This window comes from Adiantum capillus-veneris, chromosome 1, assembly GCF_014529385.1.
Source record: "Adiantum capillus-veneris isolate H3 chromosome 1, ASM1452938v2, whole genome shotgun sequence".
Lineage (NCBI taxonomy): Eukaryota > Viridiplantae > Streptophyta > Polypodiopsida > Polypodiales > Pteridaceae > Adiantum > Adiantum capillus-veneris.
Window position 1 is genome coordinate 108,842,436 of NC_140931.1, and position 22,277 is coordinate 108,864,712.

The window sequence follows — 22,277 nt, forward strand, 5'->3', positions numbered from 1 at the left end:
GAGTAGGTATTGGCATTGGGCTTGGCGCATAGGAAGCCCTTGGGTTCCACGTTGGGTACGATGTTGTGCCATGTGGTGGCCCAAGGTTCATGTGGGTGGCCCTAGGCATAGCAGACATCAGATGTGACATGTTAATGCTAGCCAGTATAGTCCCATGGAAATAAGAGCTTGGGTGTTGTGGTTGTGGAGCATAGGTAGTTGAAACAATGGGAGGGATAGGGACTACATGAGTGCGATGATCCATAGGTGCATACAATTGGTACACACTTGTAGGTACTGTTGCAGGCATTGAGCTACCATGTAGTGGTGCTTTACTAACAAATGAGGTCCATGGCGTGTTTCTCGGCATGCCCATCATTGGGGTAGGCATGGTAGCCATGGTGTCATCAAGGGAAAGATGAGCTAGACTTGGAAAGGTAAAGCTATCACTTGTGGGCTCAGATTGCACTGAGACCCCTGGCGAAACAACATATGGTGGATCCATCGAACTTACCGAGGGATTCTCCATTTGCGATAAGGTCAGTTGTTTAGCCTTTCCTGTATCTAAGAACTCATGAGACCCGTTGAAGGCATGTTGATCCCCTTGTTATGTCTCTCTAACTCAATGACCCTATGGATGACTTCACAAACTCTTTGTTGTTGATCCTCCACACTAGTAGCACCCATTGTGGATTGTAGTAAATCTAACCAACCCACGTGATAGGTGTGACCTATGTATAGGTCGGTTAGAGTTTCCGTTTGTACTTCGTACTCCCAGTTCTCATTTAGGAACGCTCCATCTAAGCTTGAGGTACTAGGGGTGTCCTTTGAACTAGATGCAAAGTTGCTTTCTAGGGGTTGTCCCTTAGCGGTTGCTAAGTTAGGAGCACTCGATTGCTCTCTTAGCAAGGATATTGACATAGGGGCTTTTGCTTTTAACTCTCTTCGTTGCTCCACCTTGAGTAAGCTCTCGATTTACTTTTCCCTAGCCGCAATGATATATCGCTCAACCTCTTCCACTTCGGCAAGGCTTCTACCATCAGGTAATATGACCTCGAAGGGGAATTAGCTCTGAAGAGTCAGGAGGTGCAGTGAATGAAGTATTCACGTGCACATTCTCTAAAGGGCATAGGGTCTACGTTGGTCATGAATGGAAAATTTACTTCCCCACCCCACTCATTTACATCATTAGCTCCATGTTCGGAGCGAGTGGCTCTACTAAAGGTTTCCTTCAAGCGGCTAAGCACGCTCGGCCCGGACCGTGGGCCCATGGCATGCATGTCTTGGCTTGAGCTATCGGGATTAGGCATTGGGAAACCCTCCATGACGTCGTAGTTAGAGGAAGAGTCACTAGCCGCTATGTTTGGGTCTTGGTTTGTACTACCTTGGGTCCCCGTCGAGGGCCCGGAACTTAAGGTAGGTGGATAATGAGAACTCACGGAAGTTGAAATTCTCTCTAGTTGCTCCGTCTCTAGCACACGACCAGGGCGCAGATGCATGTGCCTTTGGCACCCTACAAGTGTCGGCGAATAACCTCGAAGGTTAATCGCTTACTTTTCTAGGCGTCCGTTTTCACTCGTTTTTTTTTTTAATGTTTGATTTTTTTATTAAAGTGTGTGATAACTCAAAATGAGTGTATCACTCAAAGGGTCACGATGTGCTTTACAACACAACGTTCGGTCACCTGAAGCTCCGTTGGTCCTCAAAAAAGTCAATTTTTAGCTACATGTGAGGCTAAAATACGTAATTTTAAAGGGCGACTAAGACCTGAGCCTCAGCGTGAGCTTGGGCTTGGGTCTAGGAGATATTCTCGATCCCGGTCCTACCTTTAGTTTTTTTTTTTTTTTTTTGGGATAAAGTCGCCGCAGCCTACGCACAAGCACACACACACTCTACCTACCCACTTACAACTAATACACCTACTGTTACACACTAACACACTTCATTAGCTCTAACAGATCTACCTCCTACTTACTGTACTTTACATTACACAGAACTAACAACCTTAATACTAACACCTTATCACAGAGAAAACACGGTATCTTTCAAAACCTCATTAACAAAGAAATACACAGTAGCAAAACAAAATCCTTCTTCTCAACACACACACCTTCCTTCCCTACCTTTTCTACAATTGAAATTGCACCACAAAGAAGCATAGAGTGCCATTCAAGCTTAGTGAATGGCATTCCCCGGCAGTGGCGCCAAAAATGTGCGCGTATGTCGCACTTATCAATGCAAGGAACTTACCGATACACTGTGTGCAAGCCACAAATGGCTCCAAGCACGCAACTAGCCTAAACTAGTAAGCTCAAAGATGGCGATGGTGTGTCACTCACCGCTCTACGCTTGCTGTCGTGGAGGATTCCTCGCCGCGAAGAAGAAGGAGCCGCCGACGTGCTGTCGTCACAATGCTCGATCACTCTCTCTCTCTCTCTCTCTCTCTCTCTCTCTCTCTCTCTCTCTCTCTCTCTCTCTCTCTCTCTCTCTCTCGCATGCACTCACACGCAAGGAGATGAAGAAGAAGAAGATGGAAATGGAGCAAGAGCACTCTTCAATTGCACAAATGAGAGAATGAGTGAATTTTAGGTTTAGTTGACTTTTATATGAACTCGCCCCATTCACACTTGGGCACCCATGCTTAGCCCACTAATCCCTTGAATGTTCTAGTTAGAGTGCGCCTCTCATCGAAGATCACTCTTACCCTTTTCCTATTGGACCGACAAGCTCGGTACCTGACTCTACCAAATAAAGAATACAGCGCCCATTGTAGGTGATAGGAATGTGCGTGAGGGTTAACAAAAACTCTAGCGTGAAATGCCTTGCACACCAAGCGTGTCCCATTGCATAGACCTCGACTTGGGTCAAGGTTTCGCAGTAGAATTATTGGGGCGTTCATCTTTAACTCCAAGCAATGTGTTAGAAATCCACCACCCATGTTTGGCCCATTTAAAAACTCCACAAAGTATAAGGATGAATCTTGCATTGAATTGTCCACAACAGAGTCAGCACTAAAGTATTGCACAACATTACCTTTCATTGTGTACAGGGCCCTAGCATTGAGAATATCAACATCTAAAGTTTGAGAGCAAGGATGGCTCGCTCTTTGAAGTATTCTGCATGGCCCACATCTTGATCCAATTTTGAATAAATGCAACCTATCAATACATCTAACGAAGACGAAGAAGGCACCATGTGACGGGGAATCACCATCTTCTGTTCATCACCACTTGTCAAAGTCCCATTTCCTACATCCATAAGCCATTCTCTGTAGGCAAAATTTGCAACGTCACCATCTCCCACACGCATGTTATGTGTCAATTTAAGGATCTTCACATGACTCCATAAGTGTGATCGACAAAGTGTAGCATCAACAATGTCGGTACATACTCCCTTGAACACCACTGGTAAGATTTGTCTAAAATCTCTCCCAAGAAGCAACACTTTTCCACCAAATGGCGTTCTTGAGCACATGATATCTTGCAAAGACCTGTCCAAAGCCTCAAAGGCGTATCGATGCATCATAGGAGCTTCATCCCACACAATCAACTTGCATAGTCTAAGCAATTCAGCAAGCTGACTCTGAACAGGGATATTGCATGTGCTACAAGTATTAAGCTCCAAGGGTATCTTGAACTTGGAATGTGCGGTGCATCCATTTTGTAGTAGCAATGTTGAAATCCCAGAACACGTTGTGGCCAATGCAACTCCTCCTTCTCCACGTACACATGACAACCAACAGTTGTACAAATAAGTTTTTCCAGTCCTTGCAGGCCCATCTAGGAAAAAAGTAGCCCCACCATCAAGACTCAATCCATGCAAAACAATCTCAAAAGCAATCCTTTGATCTTCATTTAGAGTTTGCTCCATTGCATGTGACACAAAATGCTCTTGTGTTGTATCAAAGCATTGTTCTTGGAAAAGCAAGTTGTTTTCATTACGTGTCACAAAGCGCTCATCGGGGAATTGGAATTCCAGGATATTCAGTTAAACTTCTTCCAAATGTACCAAGAATGTTATGCAAATCTCTCAACGCATATCCTTCAACAACCTGTGCACATCCGTCCAAGGACTCATATCTCGACTCCAACATGTGTTGGTAGTCCTCAGACAAAAAATGTCGAAATCTTTCCCATAAGAGATGAGAGGAGGAGGGTTCACAAAACAATAGAATGGTCACAAACAAATGTCTCAATTGCAATTCCCCATCATCCTCCAAGATACCTCTTGCAATGCATGCTGCCTTGAATGTTGTGAACAATACGCCATTTACAGTACGCAAATCCTCAAATGATTTGCATCCTCTACAAATAGTCACAAGCAAATGGACATAATATCATTCACCTGCAGAGGGCTGCACAAAATACATCCGCCCAATAGGGTCCCCATGACATCTCTTCGTCCATTTTTTGGAACCATGTTTCCACACCCACTTTTGAGGAAAATTAATGTACAAAGTATCGTTTGCATGAGTATTCTCCAAGTTGCATATGAACCACTCTGTCAAAGTGGTCTTCTCTGCACCCTCTCTTTACAAGACATCATTAAGGTTGTCATTATCTCGAAATGTCACTATTTGACCACCTGGAACATGCACGCTTAACCTCTAGACAACTGGTGCATCTTTGTGCAAAGGGAATTCAAAAATTCTCCAGCAAGCCTCGGATGCGGATACATAGCGGCCATCTGTATACTTGTTTATCTCATCAATGTTCTCCCTTTCTGCATCCTGCACTGGCGTATGGAATCTTACAGTTGCCCTATCATGCCCCTTGTAGATGTACTTGTAGACATACTTGACGGCTGAAATTGTAGAGCATACCTCAACATTGATATGTGCATTAAATAGTGTTGACAAAACAGGATTATATGGCACAACCCATCGGTTATCAATAGTAGAACCCCTTACCTTGGCGGTAAAGCCATTGTTTCGTTGTGCATAGATGGGGTAGCCATTACTATCCATGCTTGTTTGCTCACAAAATGGACGTGGATATTTTCTAATACATTGCCCATCAACCATGCAAGGTAATGAACTATTCAACTCACCACATGGGCCATGAATATTACAACTGACAATGATATCATGCAACACTTGAAACTAATTTTTATTCGGTAGCTCTGCACAAACCATCTTGTCATAGTCGAATGTTGATTGAGGCTTACATCGAGGATCTAGAATCAATAATTGTTGGGCGGTTACGCCCCTAGCGGATGCTATAATAGCGAGAACTCAACCAACAAACAGGAATGTCAGACGAGGACGGAGCTTGACCCGCAAGCGCATGGAAACAAATAGATGGGTGTCAATCACCTACTCGACCTTCTAGAGACAATCACTACCAAGGAAATCAAATCTAAGTTCTAAAAATGCAAATGACAGAAATCCGTCCTACGAGCAAACGCTATCCGAAACATGATCAAAAGTCATCGAATCAACCTCAAACTCAAAGGGGAGTCTATACACCACGTAAGGGCAATACCCTATGAATTTACACTCTAATCTCAACCTGCAAACACTCCGTGCGGTAATCGTGTATGAAGAAAGGCCGAAAATTACAGGTCACCGAATCTCGACTTCGATGGTTCTAATGTGTAGTTCTACTCGCTACGGTTCTATCAATATATAGCACGCTGAATTTCGACACACAGATCAAGAGAAAACTCACAAAGAAGCTCGTGGGAGCTCGCCTCACGTAGAAGCCGTATGCACGCACGCTTGGTATTGGTGCGTAGCCCTCGCCATCGCTATCGCAATGGTGGTGTCGCTTCTCGAATGGCTGCTCCGTAGCTCGTGTAGCAAGAGGATAAGACTCTCTCTCACTCTCACTCTCTCTCAGACACAGTCACGGTGCTCAAAAACTCCACTTTTGATTAATGATCCCCCCTCTTAGGTTTACAAAAGTTGGCTTTTATACCTCAGCCTTGGAGGTGTGAAATCATCTCTACTTACAAATGCGGGCACAACTATCTTACCTACTTGAATGGAATACAATCTGGAAACTCAATCGAGTCCCGCTAATTACAAATGATTGGCTCAATGAAAAATAATGTCGGCAAGACATTTATTACAATGAATAGTTGCAAAAGTGTGGCTGTGTTGTCCTTCGGCTCAACACTCCCCCCCTCCGCTTTCATGTCGTCCCTGACATGACGTCTTTGAGCTTTGCTTCACTGGAATCCCGATGGCTCTTTGGTTACCGATGGTTAGGATCTCTGAATGTCCCTTGATAAACCTTGATTCCTTGCTCTTCAAGGATTGCCTCTTCCATCCATGTCTTTGTAGGCTTCAGCGTCAGGTTCTGCTTTTGCTATTTTGTCCTTGAGTGTGGTTCTTTTCCGCTTTGTAGGCGACTTTCCTATATCCATAGCTTCTGTAACTCCAATTTCAAAAGTTAGCATCTTTTTCGTACTGATTGCCAAAACTAAGCTTTTAACTATCCAAATGACTTCAAAATTGAAACATAAGCTATTCAGGGCCTAAGGATGCAATGCATATGGAAAAATATGAATTTTGGGTGCATTTTCATGCTAGAGACATCATATGGGTATGATGTCAAAGTGTTCAAAATCACTTGATATTTGATATGCATATAGTTGATAGCATGTACATCATAGATATATGCCTGATTTTGCAATTGGATCTCATTTGGTCAAGTTATGGCCACTTTAGTCCTAATCAGGCTTTTGTTGAGATATTGAGTGAGGATTGGATTTTGGGATCCAAATGGGATAAAACTTTGTAGATGGCTCTCATATCACATGTTGAACAATTCTGTATGGTCAAAATAGCTCTGAAATGTGCCAAAGTGCCTTGGAGACATCATACCCATATAATGTCCATATGGCCCAATTGGGCTTATTTGGTTTTTTGGCTTGGATTTGGCTTTATAATGGCTTCTGCAATGATCTTATGGAATTTGAAAAGAATTTGGGTCAAAATTGCTCCATGAGACATCATATGGGTATAATGTCTTTTGTGAATTTTTTGCATGATTTTGGTTCTGTGAGCTCCTTACATGGTGGTAAAGTACCGTTTGTACTGAAATCATCATTTGAAGTTGAATATGGCTGATTTGGATAAAAATAGGCTTTAGGTCGGGATTTTTCTACTAAGTGGACTAATGTGGCCATATACTTGTCCAAATGGTACCAAACTTGTTGTGTGGCTTATATTCTATGTGTATAATGAGAATATGATGAAAAACATTAAGTTCTGGCCCAAAATGAGTGAAAAGACATCATATGGGTATGATGTCTTTTTTGGCCAAATTGCACTTTTGATATCCAGATGGCTTGTGCATGTTATTTACACCACTTCCTACAAAGTTTCACTTGATTTGGAGCTATTTTTGCAAGTTTAGGGTCATATGTCGGTTTTATGCCCTTCTTTGCGTTTTTTGGGTTTGCAATCGATTAACTAGCTCCAAATCTCCTGTAACTTTGTATTTTGGATGGTCTTAGCATGTATATAGTGAATATGAACTCAGAAGTGGAGTGTTATGTGCAAAAATGCTGTGAAACATCATATGGGTATGATGTTTGATTTGTCAAAAATGCTTTTTTCATGCAAGGCTTGTGCTGTGCTTGTGTCCTAAGCCCTTGTAGCTAGTTTTCAACTTTAAAAATCACAAGTTTAGCTAAAAGCCCCCATTGTAGGCATTTCAGTCTTCGAGTCCATCTTTTGGTTTCGAAGTAGACTTTTCTTGATCTTAGTCCTCGAGAGTTGTATCCCGAGCTTGTGTGAGTTGTTGGGAAGGCGTCTATGTGGTTCAGGTTGACCTTGATTGTTTTTACACCACTTTTTGCCAAAGTATCCTGTGAAACCTGTGAAAGAAGCTGTATCTGTGTGTTTCGAAAAACCGCGTCTCTCAAGAAACCATTGTTGGTGTGTATACGTGTCCGTGATTCTTTGCCCAAATCTACCACAAAATTTCAAACCACAAGCTCTGCGGAAACTGAAATTACATTTTCAGTTCATAATTTATGCACTTAATTTTGAGCACCTCTCGTTCTTCCAAAAGTGCATCAAACTCGCATACTGCGCCAAAGCGGAAAACCTGAAATTTTCTGAGCTGAATATCAGAAAATCAGTGAGGAATTTGCAAAAAGTTTCTTTTGCAAAGTTGTAGATCTCACAAAAATGGTCAAGAACCACGGGAATCGACCTAAATCGCCACCTTTTACTAGCTGATGTCCGCGAGTCAAAATCAGACACTTTTTGCCATTTAGTTGCCCGAAAGCGTCTTTTTTCATATTGGTAGTGAAATGGCTTCGCCTTGGATTTTGGTTGTAGACATTCGTCGTTGATGGTCATTCGAAGCTTTTCGCAAAGTTTAGTGGGCGAATGGTTGCCAAATTTGGCCGTTATGCCAAATTGACGCTTTGTGTGTCTGCCACCGAATCGGATGTTTAGACCCACTTTTGGTTGTCCAAACCCGGAGATACTCCATGGTTGCTTTGATCTCTATAAGGTTAAACTTCTTGTGAAGTTCCATTGCATTCCGAGTCATCATCCTGTTTTTGTGTAAGTGCATAGGTGGAACACCAAAGAGTGTCTGATGCATATGTCCAATGTGAGGACATCTATATGCTTGCAAAGAGTTATGCATGTTAAACAAGATGCGGTGCCAGAGAAGAGTATTGAGGGGTTCTTCTTAGAGCAAGTGTAGCAAAACCTATCACTTCGCACAAGAAGGGTTTTTGTTGACGAGGTTTCTCCACTCTTCCTCAATGCATCAAGTGCGTGAATGTTTTTGGACTACTCCGTTTTCTCCACCATACAAAATAATAGACTTCGACTCTTATGCTCACCTCTTCCAGCATGAGCGACATAACTTTATGTATGCTCAACTCTCCAGCTTGAGCTTATATCTATTAGCTAGACTCATAGACCACAGAGACAATATTAGACTTGAAGCTTGGGTCTGACACTTTGCTCATTTAGTGGCTCAGCTGCCCGAATCTAGACTCTTATGCCATGTATTTTTAATGGCGACTTGGACTTACCTGATCACCCTGAAATCCAATTCCATATGCTATTGAGGTTTAGGCCATTCTCTTTGGTTTGGTTTTGTGATGCCATTTTGTCAAATACATTGACAAATACCTGCTCTTCATGCTTTGGTAGCACACTGATGTTGCGTGGTGAGACAAGTTTTGAGGTTGAAGCAATGGTTGATGAAGTCTTCTTCCAAACTGTGTTCTTTAAAACTATGACTTCTTCTTGTATCCTTGCTTTACCTTTGTTGATAAGAGGCTGTAGACTAGTTGTGGGCCTCTGTTGTTGAGTTCCAGCTATAGGTTTTGGAATCCAAGTTGTCCTTGGTCCTTGTGTGACCTGCTTTTCCACTTGCCTTGTTGATTGTTCGACTTGATGGTCCTTTGGCTTCAGTGTCCAAATATTGTTGTTACCTTTGTAAAAGCCTTGCTCCTGTAGTAAATGACGAGGGATCCACCTTGGAGTTGTAGCACTCATGGTTGCGTAGTTGGGTTGTCGTTGTTGGGCACGTTGTGCTACATGAGTTTTCTTCATGATCTCAGGGGAAGCTTTAATCTTTGGCAACCAAATTTGAGTGTTACCTATATAGTATCCTTGTGCTTCCAAATAGTTGACTGGGATCATTCGTTGCACTGCTTGCTGTGTGACCTTAGCTTGACTTTGTGGGGTATTTTCACCGCAGAGCTTTGACTTTGGTACCCACAACTGCTTCAATGTTTGTTGCTTGGAAGGTCTTTGCTTCTTCTTCCTGTACCTGTTTTTACTCCTGTATGAACAGTTAGACCTGTGCTTGATGCCCTGTTGATCTTGTTGTGAAGAGATACCACATGCTGGGTATGTCCAAGCTGTTACCTTTGATTTTTTGACCCATACTTTGATGTTCTCGTCATAGTAGCCTTGAGCAGTGATTGAACTGTTTGATGCTATCCAACCTATGACTTTTGCTTGTCGTGGTTCTTTTGATGCTGGTACCCAAATTGGATCTTTGTCCTTGATGTACTCCTTGGATACTAACAATTGGTTGACCTGTTTCTTTCTTTTGTGGAGGCTTTGTTGCGATGGAAACTTTGGTTGATAGACTTTGCGCTTTGGTTTCCATTGTGTTGTCGAGGGTTTGGCTTTTGATGTAGAGGCTTCTTCATGTACGTGAATTGGATGGGCTAAAGACTTTGACTGAAGTGAAGGATTTTGGTTGCAGAACACTGTTTCACTTGCTTTAGCTTTTCCTTTGTCGATAGTGGCCGAAGATCTTTGAGTTGTCGTAGGCTTAACCACTGTTGAAGATTCAGGTGATTCTTCAAACATTTTCACCCATTGCTTGGACAAAATCAAGTGTGTACTCATTTTTTGAGAGTCCACCACTAGGAATTTGTCTTTTACTTCTTTGGGTTGTAGTTTAAGGGTCGCCTGTGCAATCCCCAAACTCATGACTTCTATTCCCGGTGAGATAAAAACCTTTACTTGAATTTCATAAAGCTCTGGTTTACCTAAAAGTAACCACATGCCATATGACATAACATTCGTCGTGGCAATGTGATCAATCTCTACTCCTTCATGCGTACTTATCAAGAATTTGAGCTTCTTGTTCACTACCAGGTCTTTCATGTCCTCCGTGCATGCTTTAGTAATCTTTGATTCTTGTGCCTTGAATCTTGTGTCAGCTTCTTGTAAATTAAGCTTCTCTGCCATTTCACTGGGTTTAGCAGATTCTGCACACTTGCTAAAGCTTTGTGTAAGCATCACTTCTTGAACTTCTTGCTGGTCCTTGACTTCATCGATAGCTTCGGTCATTGACACCTTGATTGTTTCCTCTTGTGCACTAGAGTTGTCTGAAGACTCCTTGTCTGCGTCATTTCCCCAATCTAGACGATCCGAAATGTCGTGAGATATATCCTCTTCATTTATCTTTTCTCGTTCATCCTTTTTCGCTCGTGTATCACTCTGATCTGATTATTTATCAATCACTACTCCCATCATGAAATACGGAACTACATCATATCCATGTTTGTCGCAAAACTTTGTTGTGGGACCATCTAGAATCGCACAGACATCTAGTGTGGCGAGAATGTGTGTCCATTCTAATGGTTCAAGAACTTCCTCTAGAAAGGGTTCACCAATGTAAGTTTCATCCTCAATCGCCCTTTCTAAGACACATTCCTCGCGTTTCAGGCTTCCACAATTTCAAGCTCCACACATCCATAGCTCTTTGGGTTTACCTAGCCAAGCTGGAAGTTCTGTTTCTGCTAATGTAGCTGAATCGAAATCCTCGACAGGTGTTTGATTCACGTCCTTGTAACTATGGTCTTCCAAGTTTACTCGTGTCGCGGTTTCCTTGTGTCTCAGGTATATGTGGTCGTAACCCCAATCCTGGACCATTTTCAGCTGTCTCATGAATGGTCTTCCCAGTATGAGATCATAGTTGCTCTCCTTGCCAAAATCAACAATAGCAAATGTATGCTCATACTCAATCCCGCAAGAAGTCACTATGACTTTCTCTAAGAGTCCCGCAGGTTTCTCTAAGAGTCCCGCAGGTTTCTCCATATGTCCGTCAACTAGTTGGAGTTTCAACCTTGTTTTCCCGATTGCCGGTTTTCCCCATTTCTTCCATATTTCTTTTGTGGCAATGGCCACCCCTGCTCCGCTATCAAGTATTGCCATCGTTTTTACTCCCTGGAATTCAACTAGTAAAGTTGTATTCCCATCCTCTCCTTCACAATACTCTCTGACCTTGTTCAAAGGTACCGGTTTTACATTTTTTTGCGGCTTATTCAGCTCTCGTATCCCTTCTTGCAGCTTTGAAGTTGGGTCTTTTACGCCAAATTTTTCTAAGCATTTTCCTACCGTTGCCCACATATTTGGTCGTAGTCTTAGAAGCTCAGCTAGGGTGATAGTGCATGTCACTGGAGTTGACAATATCTCTATCAATCCTTGCGAGTCCATGGCTTTCTCTGAAGAGATTCCTCGTGAGGGAAGTGCTCGAATCTCGGATTTGTCTTCATACTCTCCTAAGTATGAGGGTAAGGTATTCAACGATTGAGGTTTACCTCTATTGATCTAACAGAGCCTCTATCTCCCCAGTATGAGTGCAGATCTAGGTCTATCTGAGATCCTGCCTCAAATTCCTCGATGGGTGGGTTCCTGATATCCTTTTCCCCATTTGTCTGATTAGCTTGAAAACTTAGCTCATTTGTTAAGTTTGCCTCTCTCACTTGTTTCCAAAACTCATCATAATCTTCGTCTCTTTTATAAGACCTCTGTATCACAAGATAAAAACTTTCCATCTCCTAATCAGTTGTGTTCATCACTATGTGTTCATCCCTATTCGTTTTCTCAGCTTTTTGCGCACTTTTAGCGGTTTCAGCTATCTGTTCATGTGGTGAAGGGATAACATTTGTTTGAGTTGGGTTTCCGGTCTCATGCTCTAGTTTTTCTCTCGACGGTTCTAATAGAGCTTGTGTCGTCTCGATCATTTTTTGACACATCTCTAGTCTCTGCTTTTTCCAGTTCTGCGTTCAGATATGTCAACCAACATTGTTCCTGGGTTTGAGTGTTCTTTACTCTTGCTTTGTAAGCTCTCATCAGTGCGTCCAATGGTTTGTGTACCTTTTCAACTAACACCGACCCTTCTGAGCTCACACTTGTTGTTTCCTTGCCGTTTTTTGTCTTCTCCTTTTCAGAGTCATCTTCTTGAATTCTGTTTTGACTCTCTAATTTCTCTAATCTTTCTCTCGTTTGTCTTAACTCTTCTGCTAGGATTGCTTCCTCATGTTATTTTCTCACTTTCATCCTTGCCTTCCTAGCTTTCCATGTATTAAGTTGTCTTCGTGTCGCGCTTGGAATATCCGTTTTAGGCTCTTCACTTGACGGGGTTTCAACAACTTTTTGTGTTTTTAATCTCGTCATGACTTTAACAGGCACAACATTATCGTGTTCGGAGCTGCTTGGTAACTGTACGATAGGCTCAGTATTTTTTGCAGCCTTTGCTACCCTATTTGGGTTCTGTGGACAATCACAAATGAAATGATCTGTGGCACAACTGAGGCAATAACTTCTGTGTGTGGAGAATCGTTTATTAAATGGTTACCACCACATTTATTATAGCCTAACCTCGTTTGTAGGGCTTCTGGCTTTTCTTAGTGGCTGTAAGCAGGTTGCCACCGTGCTATACCTCTCTCGGCAATGAATCTCAACGTTTTTTCGTCCATGCTATACCTTTCCTCTGTTGGTTGGGCCGTAGGCGGTAATGGTTGTTTTGGCCTTACCATTCCATGTGCTCCATATCCCGTTTCTGCTCCTAAAGGATAGTATCTCCTAAGCTCATTGTAATACATTGGGGTCATTACTAGCGGTTGCATCCTCGGTTGGCCCACCATTGTTGTGTTTCTCAGTCCTATAGGTTTGACCTCTGACATAAGTTGTGGTTGTCCCCAGACGACTGGTGTTACTCTCTCAAAACCTGGGGGTACTGGCGATTTCTCGTGTGCATACCTTGGTGCTTGTATTGGTGCTAGTGGTCGTTCATAGGGTCTATCTCGCACGGACCCTGTGTAGTAGCATCCTCTGTTGTGTGATTGGTCCAATTTTGATCTTTCTCATACCACATGGGTTCCCTAAATTCTGGCTTAACAATAGGAGCAAGTCATTGAACCAACTCCTCTATTAGCCTTTCTTGATCTAGATCAAATCCTGTAGTTGGCTTAGTCGTGGACTCTGTTGTCTGTGATGAATCACTGTACTGAGAGAACAAGTCGGCCTCATGTATGTGGTCTCCTAAGCGTAGCATTTGTTCTCCAAGACCTTTTGTAGCTTCTTGTCTAAGAGTTGCTAATGGATTTATCTCCATACGATCTCCTAATGAGACGTGTTCCCTTAATCTTTGTTGGTTGTTCTGGAGATATCTGCCAGATCTCGAATACATTACTCCTTCTCGAGGAGTCTAACTTTTCAGTCTTGGCAGTTTGTTGTTCCTAATTTCTGTGGTCAAAAGTGATCCAAACTGAATGACACTTGGTTAATGGGATTGTTTGATCATATGGAAGACTTCTGTCAACTTCACTGAGAAATCTGTTCCAGATTTGCCAAAAAAGACTATATATGCATATAATGTCTTTTTTCACAGATTTTGGAGATTTGTGTTCTGTTGATTCTCTGTGTCACCCTAACCCTCTACCAACTCACAAAAATCAATTTGACCACTGTTTGTGCAAGCTAAGGTCAGATTAGGCTTTTCTTGTCAATTTCCGACTTTTGACTTTTTTTGGGGTCAAATGTGCTCCAAATGATATGAAATTTGAAACACGAACTCTAAACAACAAGTCAAAAGGATCTATGTTAGCAAAAATTCAAAATTTTCCCAGAATTAGGTTGGAGACATCATACGTGTATGATGTCTTTTTGCCCAATTTTGGTCCAAACTTGATATTTCAGCTATTCACTATATTTGCAACAATGTTGTCAAGTCAAAATTCAAAAATCACCCTTGCAAGTGCCAAAAGACATCATACGCGTATAATGTCTGCTGACACAGAGTTTCCCAGTTTTCAATTTTAAGCTTCTTCTAGTGTTTATCTTTGAGTTTCAAGTGTTTTTATCAAGTCTGAATGCAATAATAAGCTCTGAATCAATTTTTCCTATTCCTTGCGTTTTTTGCACTCTGACTTGGTCTTTTGGGTTTCTAGGATTGTTAAAGCCCTTGTTTCTAGTTGATCTTAGGGTAAAACCCCCCTTCTGAACACTCAGGTAATGTCAAATTTTCTGTTTTGGTCTCTGTTTAGCCCTTAAGACATCATACGCGTATGATGTCTAAAGTTGCAAATTTCCAGTTTTTTGGCACAGAACTCTTCCAAGAGCTCTCTTAAGTGCTCAACAACACTCAGTTTCACAGAAAATTTCTATGAACTTTGTTTATTGCATATTTCACTACCAAATCCTCTTTCTAGTGATCTAACATGCAATCAAACACATCAAGCAAATAGAACACCAATTGATAGCTCTAGATCAGGATCAAATCAGGTCCTACCTAAGCTACTTCTAATCATAAAATGGGTTTTTTGCAATTGAAAATATAAAGAGATTTACTGCCACACACGGAGGAGCAAATGCTTTTTATGTCAACGACCACTCAAACTCCAACAAAACCAATCTAATCTAAACTAAATTGTCTATCACGAAAGACCCAGGCAAGCAACACGCTCCCTAGAACCTCTCTAAGATCATAAGAGTCCACCACTCCTCGATCCTTCTTAACTAAGATATACAAAGTAAATGAACGAATCACCTCGTAGGATTAGTCTAAGGTCACCTACTTAGGGCTCTCGTCCCCGGCAACGGCGCCAAATGTTGGGTGGTTACGCCCCTAGCGGATGCTGTAATAGCGAGAACTCAACCAACAAACAAGAATTTCAGACGAGGACGGAGCTTGACCTTTTGACCCACAGGCACTGGAAACAAATAGATGGGTGTCAATCACCTACTCGACCTTCTAGAGACAATCACTACCAAGGAAATCAAATCTAAGTTCTAAAAACGCAAATGATAGAAATCCGTCCTACGAGCAAACGCTATCTGAAACATGATCAAAAGTCATCGAATCAGCCTCAAACTCAAAGGGGAGTCTATACACCACGTAAGGACACTAACTTATGAATTTACACTCTAATCTCAACCTGCAAACACTCCGTGCGGTAATCGCGTATGAAGACAGGCCGAAAATTACAGGTCATCGAATCTTGACTTCGATGGTTCTAATGTGTAGTTCTACTTGCTACGGTTTTATCGATATATAGCACGCTGAATTCCGACACACAGATCAAGAGAAAACTCACAAAGAAGCTCGTGGGAGCTCGCCTTGTGTAGAAGCCGTATGCACGCACGCTTGGTATTGGTGCGTAACCCTCGCCGTCGCTATCGCAATGGCGGTGTCACTTCTCGAATGGCTGCTCCGTAGCTCGTGTAGCAAGAGGATAAGACTCTCACTCTCTCTCAGACACAGTCACGGCGCTCAAAAACTCCACTTTTGATTAATGATCCCCCTCTTAGGTTTACAAAAGTTGGCTTTTATACCTCAGCCTTGGAGGTGTGAAATCATCTCTACTTACAAATGCGGGCACAACTATCTTGCCTACTTGAATGGAATACAATCTGGAAACTCAATCGAGTCCCACTAATTACAAATGATTGGCTCAATGAAAAATAATGTCGACAAGACATTTATTACAATGAATAGTTGCAAAAGTGTGGCTGTGTTGTCCTTCGGCTCAACAATAATGTATGAGAATGTGGCAAGCCTCTCTTTTGGAACTCCACGACAGACATGTAAGCCACCACTTTTCCTAAAATGTCTTGCTTCAAGATGTACTTCATCATGCTCGAGTGTTTTAGGAAGAAAACCCTAGTGGTTATTTCTGGTCGATCAATAGAAACCTGTCCTGGAAGCAATGCCTCATTTATTTCTGGCCATTTAGGGTTACATGTGAATGTGATAAATAGGTATGGCTTTCCCTTTGCACAGACAATTGCCATTTTATCTTGATATAATTGGTACATGTGCCGAAGGCCGCCTATAAACGATGAGGGTAAGACAATTCTTCGACCCACAGACCGTCCAAGAACAACATCACTCTCAAACAAATGCACCATGTCAGCCTGCATACAATTCTGCCCTCAACGTCTGCTGGTTTCTACTAACCCATGCAAGGCGACACTCCTCGATGGCACAATATGCATCGACCATAAATTGCTAAAGTAAACGACCCCCGCGAAGCAAGCATGATTCTGTATCAGCATGAACTTGTAGCCAATATGCATAATACTCTCGTTGAGTGACACATTGTCGACTAACTAAGGAATCCAAAGAGCCATGCACATTAGCATAAGGAATCTTGACATGCCATCCATCTTCTCCCCATGGAAACAAAAGAACATATAGTAGTGGCATGTACGACCTGTGTAGATTTGAAATTCTCTGCAACCTTCCATCTTGACAATGTATCACAATGTCTTGATGGCCAATTGTTTGTACTTCCCCTTGACCTAGCATAATTGTAGCAACCTCATTGCCAACAAGTATCAAGTACTGCCTGGAAGTATCTCTATTCTCACAAATTGTCATTTTGATCTCCACAACAGGGCTATCATGCAACATTCTACCAATATTGTAGAAGGCATTGGCATATGGATTACATGATATCATCATCATTGACAATGCTTCAAGAGTGGAAATATCCAAACCATCCAAGGAACTCATACGATTTTGAACCTCGTGCTCAGTATCATATACATACATCTGTGCAAATTTTGGCACCCCTTCTTCATGTGGCACCAAAGAACCAATTCAATGATACAAACTCCCATGTACAGGAAAGCAATATGCACCAGACCTACCCATCAATGTCTCATCAATGGTAGCTCCAAGAGATGCAAATGCCATCACACTGTTGTAACTCCTGATGTTTCTTTTGAAAGACCTACTGAAAGCATCACTATTATTGAGTAGCCTCTCCAATACATATGGTGGTTCTGCAAGAGCAAAGAGGGATATTTTCCCACCTTTGCAACAATATCTTCATGTGGATGGCATATGTTCATACTTCATTTCACATGGCCAAAGACGAACACCACAAAACTCACAGGAGGAGGACATGGTTCCTGTATGATCTGTATGCAATGAGACATGTGTCAGTGGTAGCATGGAAGGGTGAACCCCTCGTATACAGGGATAGGCATGTAAAATGCAAGCAATTCCTCCAAGTGACGTGTCATGAACATAAGGGGCTTGCTCCTCATTTTGTGTGTCTATGAGAGGGCAGAAGTGACCGTCATGTTGATGGCGTTGCTCTCTTATGCTGGAGGTGTGTTGCCTTGCCTGTTGTCGACGATATCTTCTTGTCGCATCCAAACATGAAAGAGTGCATTGTCTTTGTCCTTTTCCTTGCATGATAGTTTGCAGAGGGGCTTGTGGAACATAAACATCACCATCGACACAACCCTCCACGAATGTGGAGGGACTCCTACCATGACCATGGTCATTTTTTGCGGAAGGCAAGGTACCACTTGGCAAGTATGCCATACGTTGTATAGCGAGCTGGCGATGATAATTTCGTGAAACCTTTTGACATTCACGCGCATGGGAGGAATAACTTGGAGATTCGGGAAGACAAAGGCATGTGTCCCTTATCCTCATAAATGCTTCTGCTAAGCAACAAAGAAAACACCAAGTTCATAATAAGTGTATAAATTTTTTCAGTTTATTTACTCTCAAATGCAAGCATGAAATACCCCCAATCCATCATAGTATTGATTGGAGTAGTGTACCTAAGGCAGCGAAGGTTTTCATTTTATTTACTTTCAAGTGCAAGCATAAAATGCCCTCAATACATTAGAATATTGATTGAAGTAGTACACCTTAATGAAGGAAGATAGAGTGAACATGAATTCAAGGCTCATCACATAGATCCATTCTATAACTTTAACAAACCTTTCATTTCATGAATCCTCCTTTTTCTTCTATCAATACTATGTATTAAATCTAATAGCCATCAACATATGAATTAGCTATGAAATTACAGCATTGGAGTTCAAGACTCTTGTGAGACTTCTTGAAGGTACCTTAGCATTTCTGTATGCCTTTCAAAACATCCTTTCTCATGGATTCTCTCCATGATGTCAAGAACATTTTTTTCATGGATGCATGCAGAAGGGGAGAAAGCCTGAACAGGCCAAGTGTGTAGACTGTTTTTGTTAGTTTTCTCCCCCAATATGGTAGACGGGCTCTCCCAATTCCTTCTTCAAATATTGTAGGTTGGTTCTCCCAAATCACATTGGTCTATTACCATTGTCCGTATCACATTCAAAACCCTCCCTCTCTTGGGTTCTTCCCATGGTGCTAGAAAATGTACTTATCAAGGCTACATGCATGAAGAAGGAGAGGAAGATGGAAGCTTGGTAGACTGGTCAATCAAATTTTCCTACCCCATTGCAATAGACTGGCTCTTCCAATTCCCTCTAGATTCTTGACAGCTATGTTATCCATGATCAAGAGGAAGAGTCCAATTTATTGACGTGTGGATGTGTCAAGGGGCCTTGCTTGTCTCATCCAACATTTCTCAGAACAACGTAGATAAGGTAATGAGCTCGATGTTTTCCATTGTAGTATGAGGAATTACTTGTTCCTCTAAAATAGAAAATGTTGGGGCTAGTTTCTGGCACAAATTTTCTTGACGTCTCTCTCTCTCTCTCTCTCTCTCTCTCTCTCTCTCTCTCTCTCACACACACACACACACACACACACACACACGCTCACAACATTATGTTTTGTGTGCACATTGGCAAGCTTGTATGCACAATGTAAGCAAGTTTGTCTTTTGTGCATATGAATTCAGTGTGGCTATTTATGTTCAGCACACAAATATACATTTGTCTAACACTAATGCTTCATGCGTATGGAACAATGCCATTAAGCTCAAAAACAGAAAAAAAATTCTTTTTTGTGTGTGTGAATTATACATGGGCACCATGTGTCCCTTTTTTTTGTGCGTAGGTGTCATGCTTGCCAACCCTCGCAAAGTGGTTTTTGTTTGTATTTATCTCTATGAATTTAATGTAAAACTCTTCAAACATAGTAAGAGCAGTTTGAGTTTCAAACTTCAATAAGATCTACTTTTTTGAGATTCAACTTAGTAAATTTTAGATTTGAAGGCGAAAAACCTACAAATTTTGAGAGAAATCCAACTTCAAGAACTTCCAATATAATCAATTTGGAGAGCATGGCAGCGTAATAGAACGTAGGTGTAGTGGTCCTAGTGGCACCTAAGGCTATTGTGCAAAGGTGTAGAGAGGTAGCTTGTGGTCAAAAGTGGCTAGCTAGAGAGAGAGAGAGAGAGAGAGAGAGAGAGAGAGAGAGAGAGAGGACGTTTTATCATCAAATTAGAAGATGGATATTTGTTGTTTCATAGTGGGTATTTTTTTCTATGTAATTTTTTATGGGATTGCAGCCACATACCCATTTGCTTGGCACAGGAGTTGAATTTTAAATTTGGAACTGTCATTTTGACCTTGAGAAAACACCAAGGCTCCAGCGCGCGCAAGCTTTTTAACAAATATTTGTTTAGAGAGGGAACGTTGGAACGTAGTGCATAGGAGAAGGGAGGTTGTGCGAGTTCGTAACGTGACGCTTGAGGGCTAAGGGCTACCCACAACTTACGAGGCCTGAGGGTTGCAAAGGGAATGTTTCAAGGCGTGAGGGTTGGTACTCGGAAGCCTTGAGGGTTGAGACAACCTACACATGATGTTGGAGCCGCAAGCCTAATATTGCCTCTACAGTCGATTTTCTCATAGCTACCTCTCTCACAATGACCAGTTCATGATCAAAACCATGAGAAAAGCCGAGATCAAAACTCAAGGTATGCTTAAGTTACCAGTAATCCATTATTTTCTATTTGCAGATAATGGTGTTGGTTTTGTTCTTTCTTTGAGATTTGCAATATATTCTGAGCTAGTTGAGGACCGAGGTATGTCGATATCTTTGTTTCACTACGTCGTAGAATAAATTAACGGGTTTGAGATTTTTTTTTAAAATAGGTTAAAATTTAAGAATTCTTTGAAAAACCGGTTAATATTGGGCTTAACTCGCCTTCGCCACCCGAGTGTATCTCCAGTATTAATGTTATTTTTAATGGCAATTGGCTCGGAGTTTCTCCATTCGTGTGCAATGTTTAATGGAATTGCACTCACAAACCCATTTGCCTGGCATAGGACTTGAATTCTAATTTTAAAAGTGTCATTTTGACATTGAGAACACCTCAAAGTAACCGCACACGAGAAACGAAAAAGTTATAGCAAAAAAAACCTTAGAATGTAGCCGAGGGTTATTGCTCGTTGCCCCTAATCCGATCAATCTCATCTCCTCGCCCTCGTCGCTTGCCTTCGCCACCCACCACCACTCATCTTTGTTCTGCTTCACCGTCTGAGCATTGCTTGCTCCCACCAAGGTGATTTCTTATCGTTTGCAGAGAAACGACCATTGAGAGCGTTGATTGGTCGCGACCACTGCTCGCCTTCGATGCCTTCGCCACCCGAGTGTTGCATGCTCCCAGCTTGTACTCTCGTCTCCCCATCATCGTCGGTTTCCTTCGCCATCCACCATTGCTTGCCTTCGCTGCACCGTTCGCCCCCACCACTCGAGTGCATCTCCAATTAATGTTATTTTTAATGGCCAAAATTACATTCTTAGCTAGATTCCGAGATTCCTTCGCCATCCACCATTGCTTGCCTTCGCTGCACCGTTCACCCCCACCACTCGAGTGCATCTCCAATTAATGTTATTTTTAATGGCCAAAATTACATTCTTAGCTAGATTCCGAGATTGCCCAAAAGAATACTATCGAGATTTAATGTTATTTTTATTGGCTAAAAGTGCAAATTCCTAGGTAGATTCCCCACCTGCAATCCGCTCACTCTCGTCTTCACGTCCTCGTCGGTTGCCTTCGCCACCCACCATCGCTCGCCTTCATCGCAGCGTTCACCTTTGTCACCCGAGTGTATCTATGGTTTTTAATGTTATTTTTAATGGCATTTGGCTCGGAGTTTCTCCATTCTTGTGCAGTGTTTAATGGGATTGCACTCACAAACCCCATTGCCTGGTAGGGGAGTTGAATTCTAATTTTCAAAGTGTCATTTTGACATTGAGAACGCCTCAAGTTAAATGCACACGAGAAACGAAAAAGTTAACGCAAAAAAAACCTTCGTTGCAGATAATTGCTATTGCTCGTTGCCCGTAATCCAGTCAATCTCATCTCCTCGCCCTCGTCGCTTGCCTTCGCCACCCAGATCCGCTCGACTTTGTTCGGCTTCACCACCGAGCATTGCTTGTTCCCACCTTGATTTTTTTTTTATTGTCTGCCGAGAAACGACCGTCAAGAGTGTTAATTGGTGGCCACCAACGCTTGCCTTTGTCTCCTTTGCCACCCAAGCGTTGCTCGCTCCCACCTTGCACTCTAGTCTCCCCATCCTCGTGGGTTGCCTTCGCTACCCACCATCGTTCGCCTTCGCCACACTGTTCGCCTTCGCCGCTCAAGTGCATCTCCGGTTTTTAATGTTATTTTTAATGGCCAAAATTGCAAATTCTTAGCTAGATTCTGAGTTTTGCTATAACAATACTATCAAAAATTAAAGTTATTTTTATTGGGAAAAAAATGCAAATTCTTAGGCAGATTCCGAGCTTGCCTAGAAGAACGGTGCCAAAATATACAAATTTTAATTTGAACCGGCAAATGCTCTAATTTTTCCAAGTGTCCGAGCT

General features: G+C 42.1%; 1 protein-coding gene across 1 annotated transcript; it reads right to left on the bottom strand.

Moving 5' to 3' along the window:
• Positions 1-16,718: 16,718 nt before the first annotated feature.
• LOC147465336 (uncharacterized) lies at positions 16,719-17,264 on the bottom strand. The gene has a single exon (XM_086487821.1). It carries the CDS (start codon positions 17,262-17,264, stop codon positions 16,719-16,721), a length of 546 nt encoding a protein of 181 aa, XP_086343947.1.
• Between the last annotated feature and the right edge of the window lie 5,013 nt (positions 17,265-22,277).

Coding starts and splice junctions, on each gene's coding strand:
- LOC147465336 (XM_086487821.1), bottom strand. CDS start 17,264: ATGTATGTATATGATACTGAGCACGAGGTTCAAAATCGTATGAGTTCC.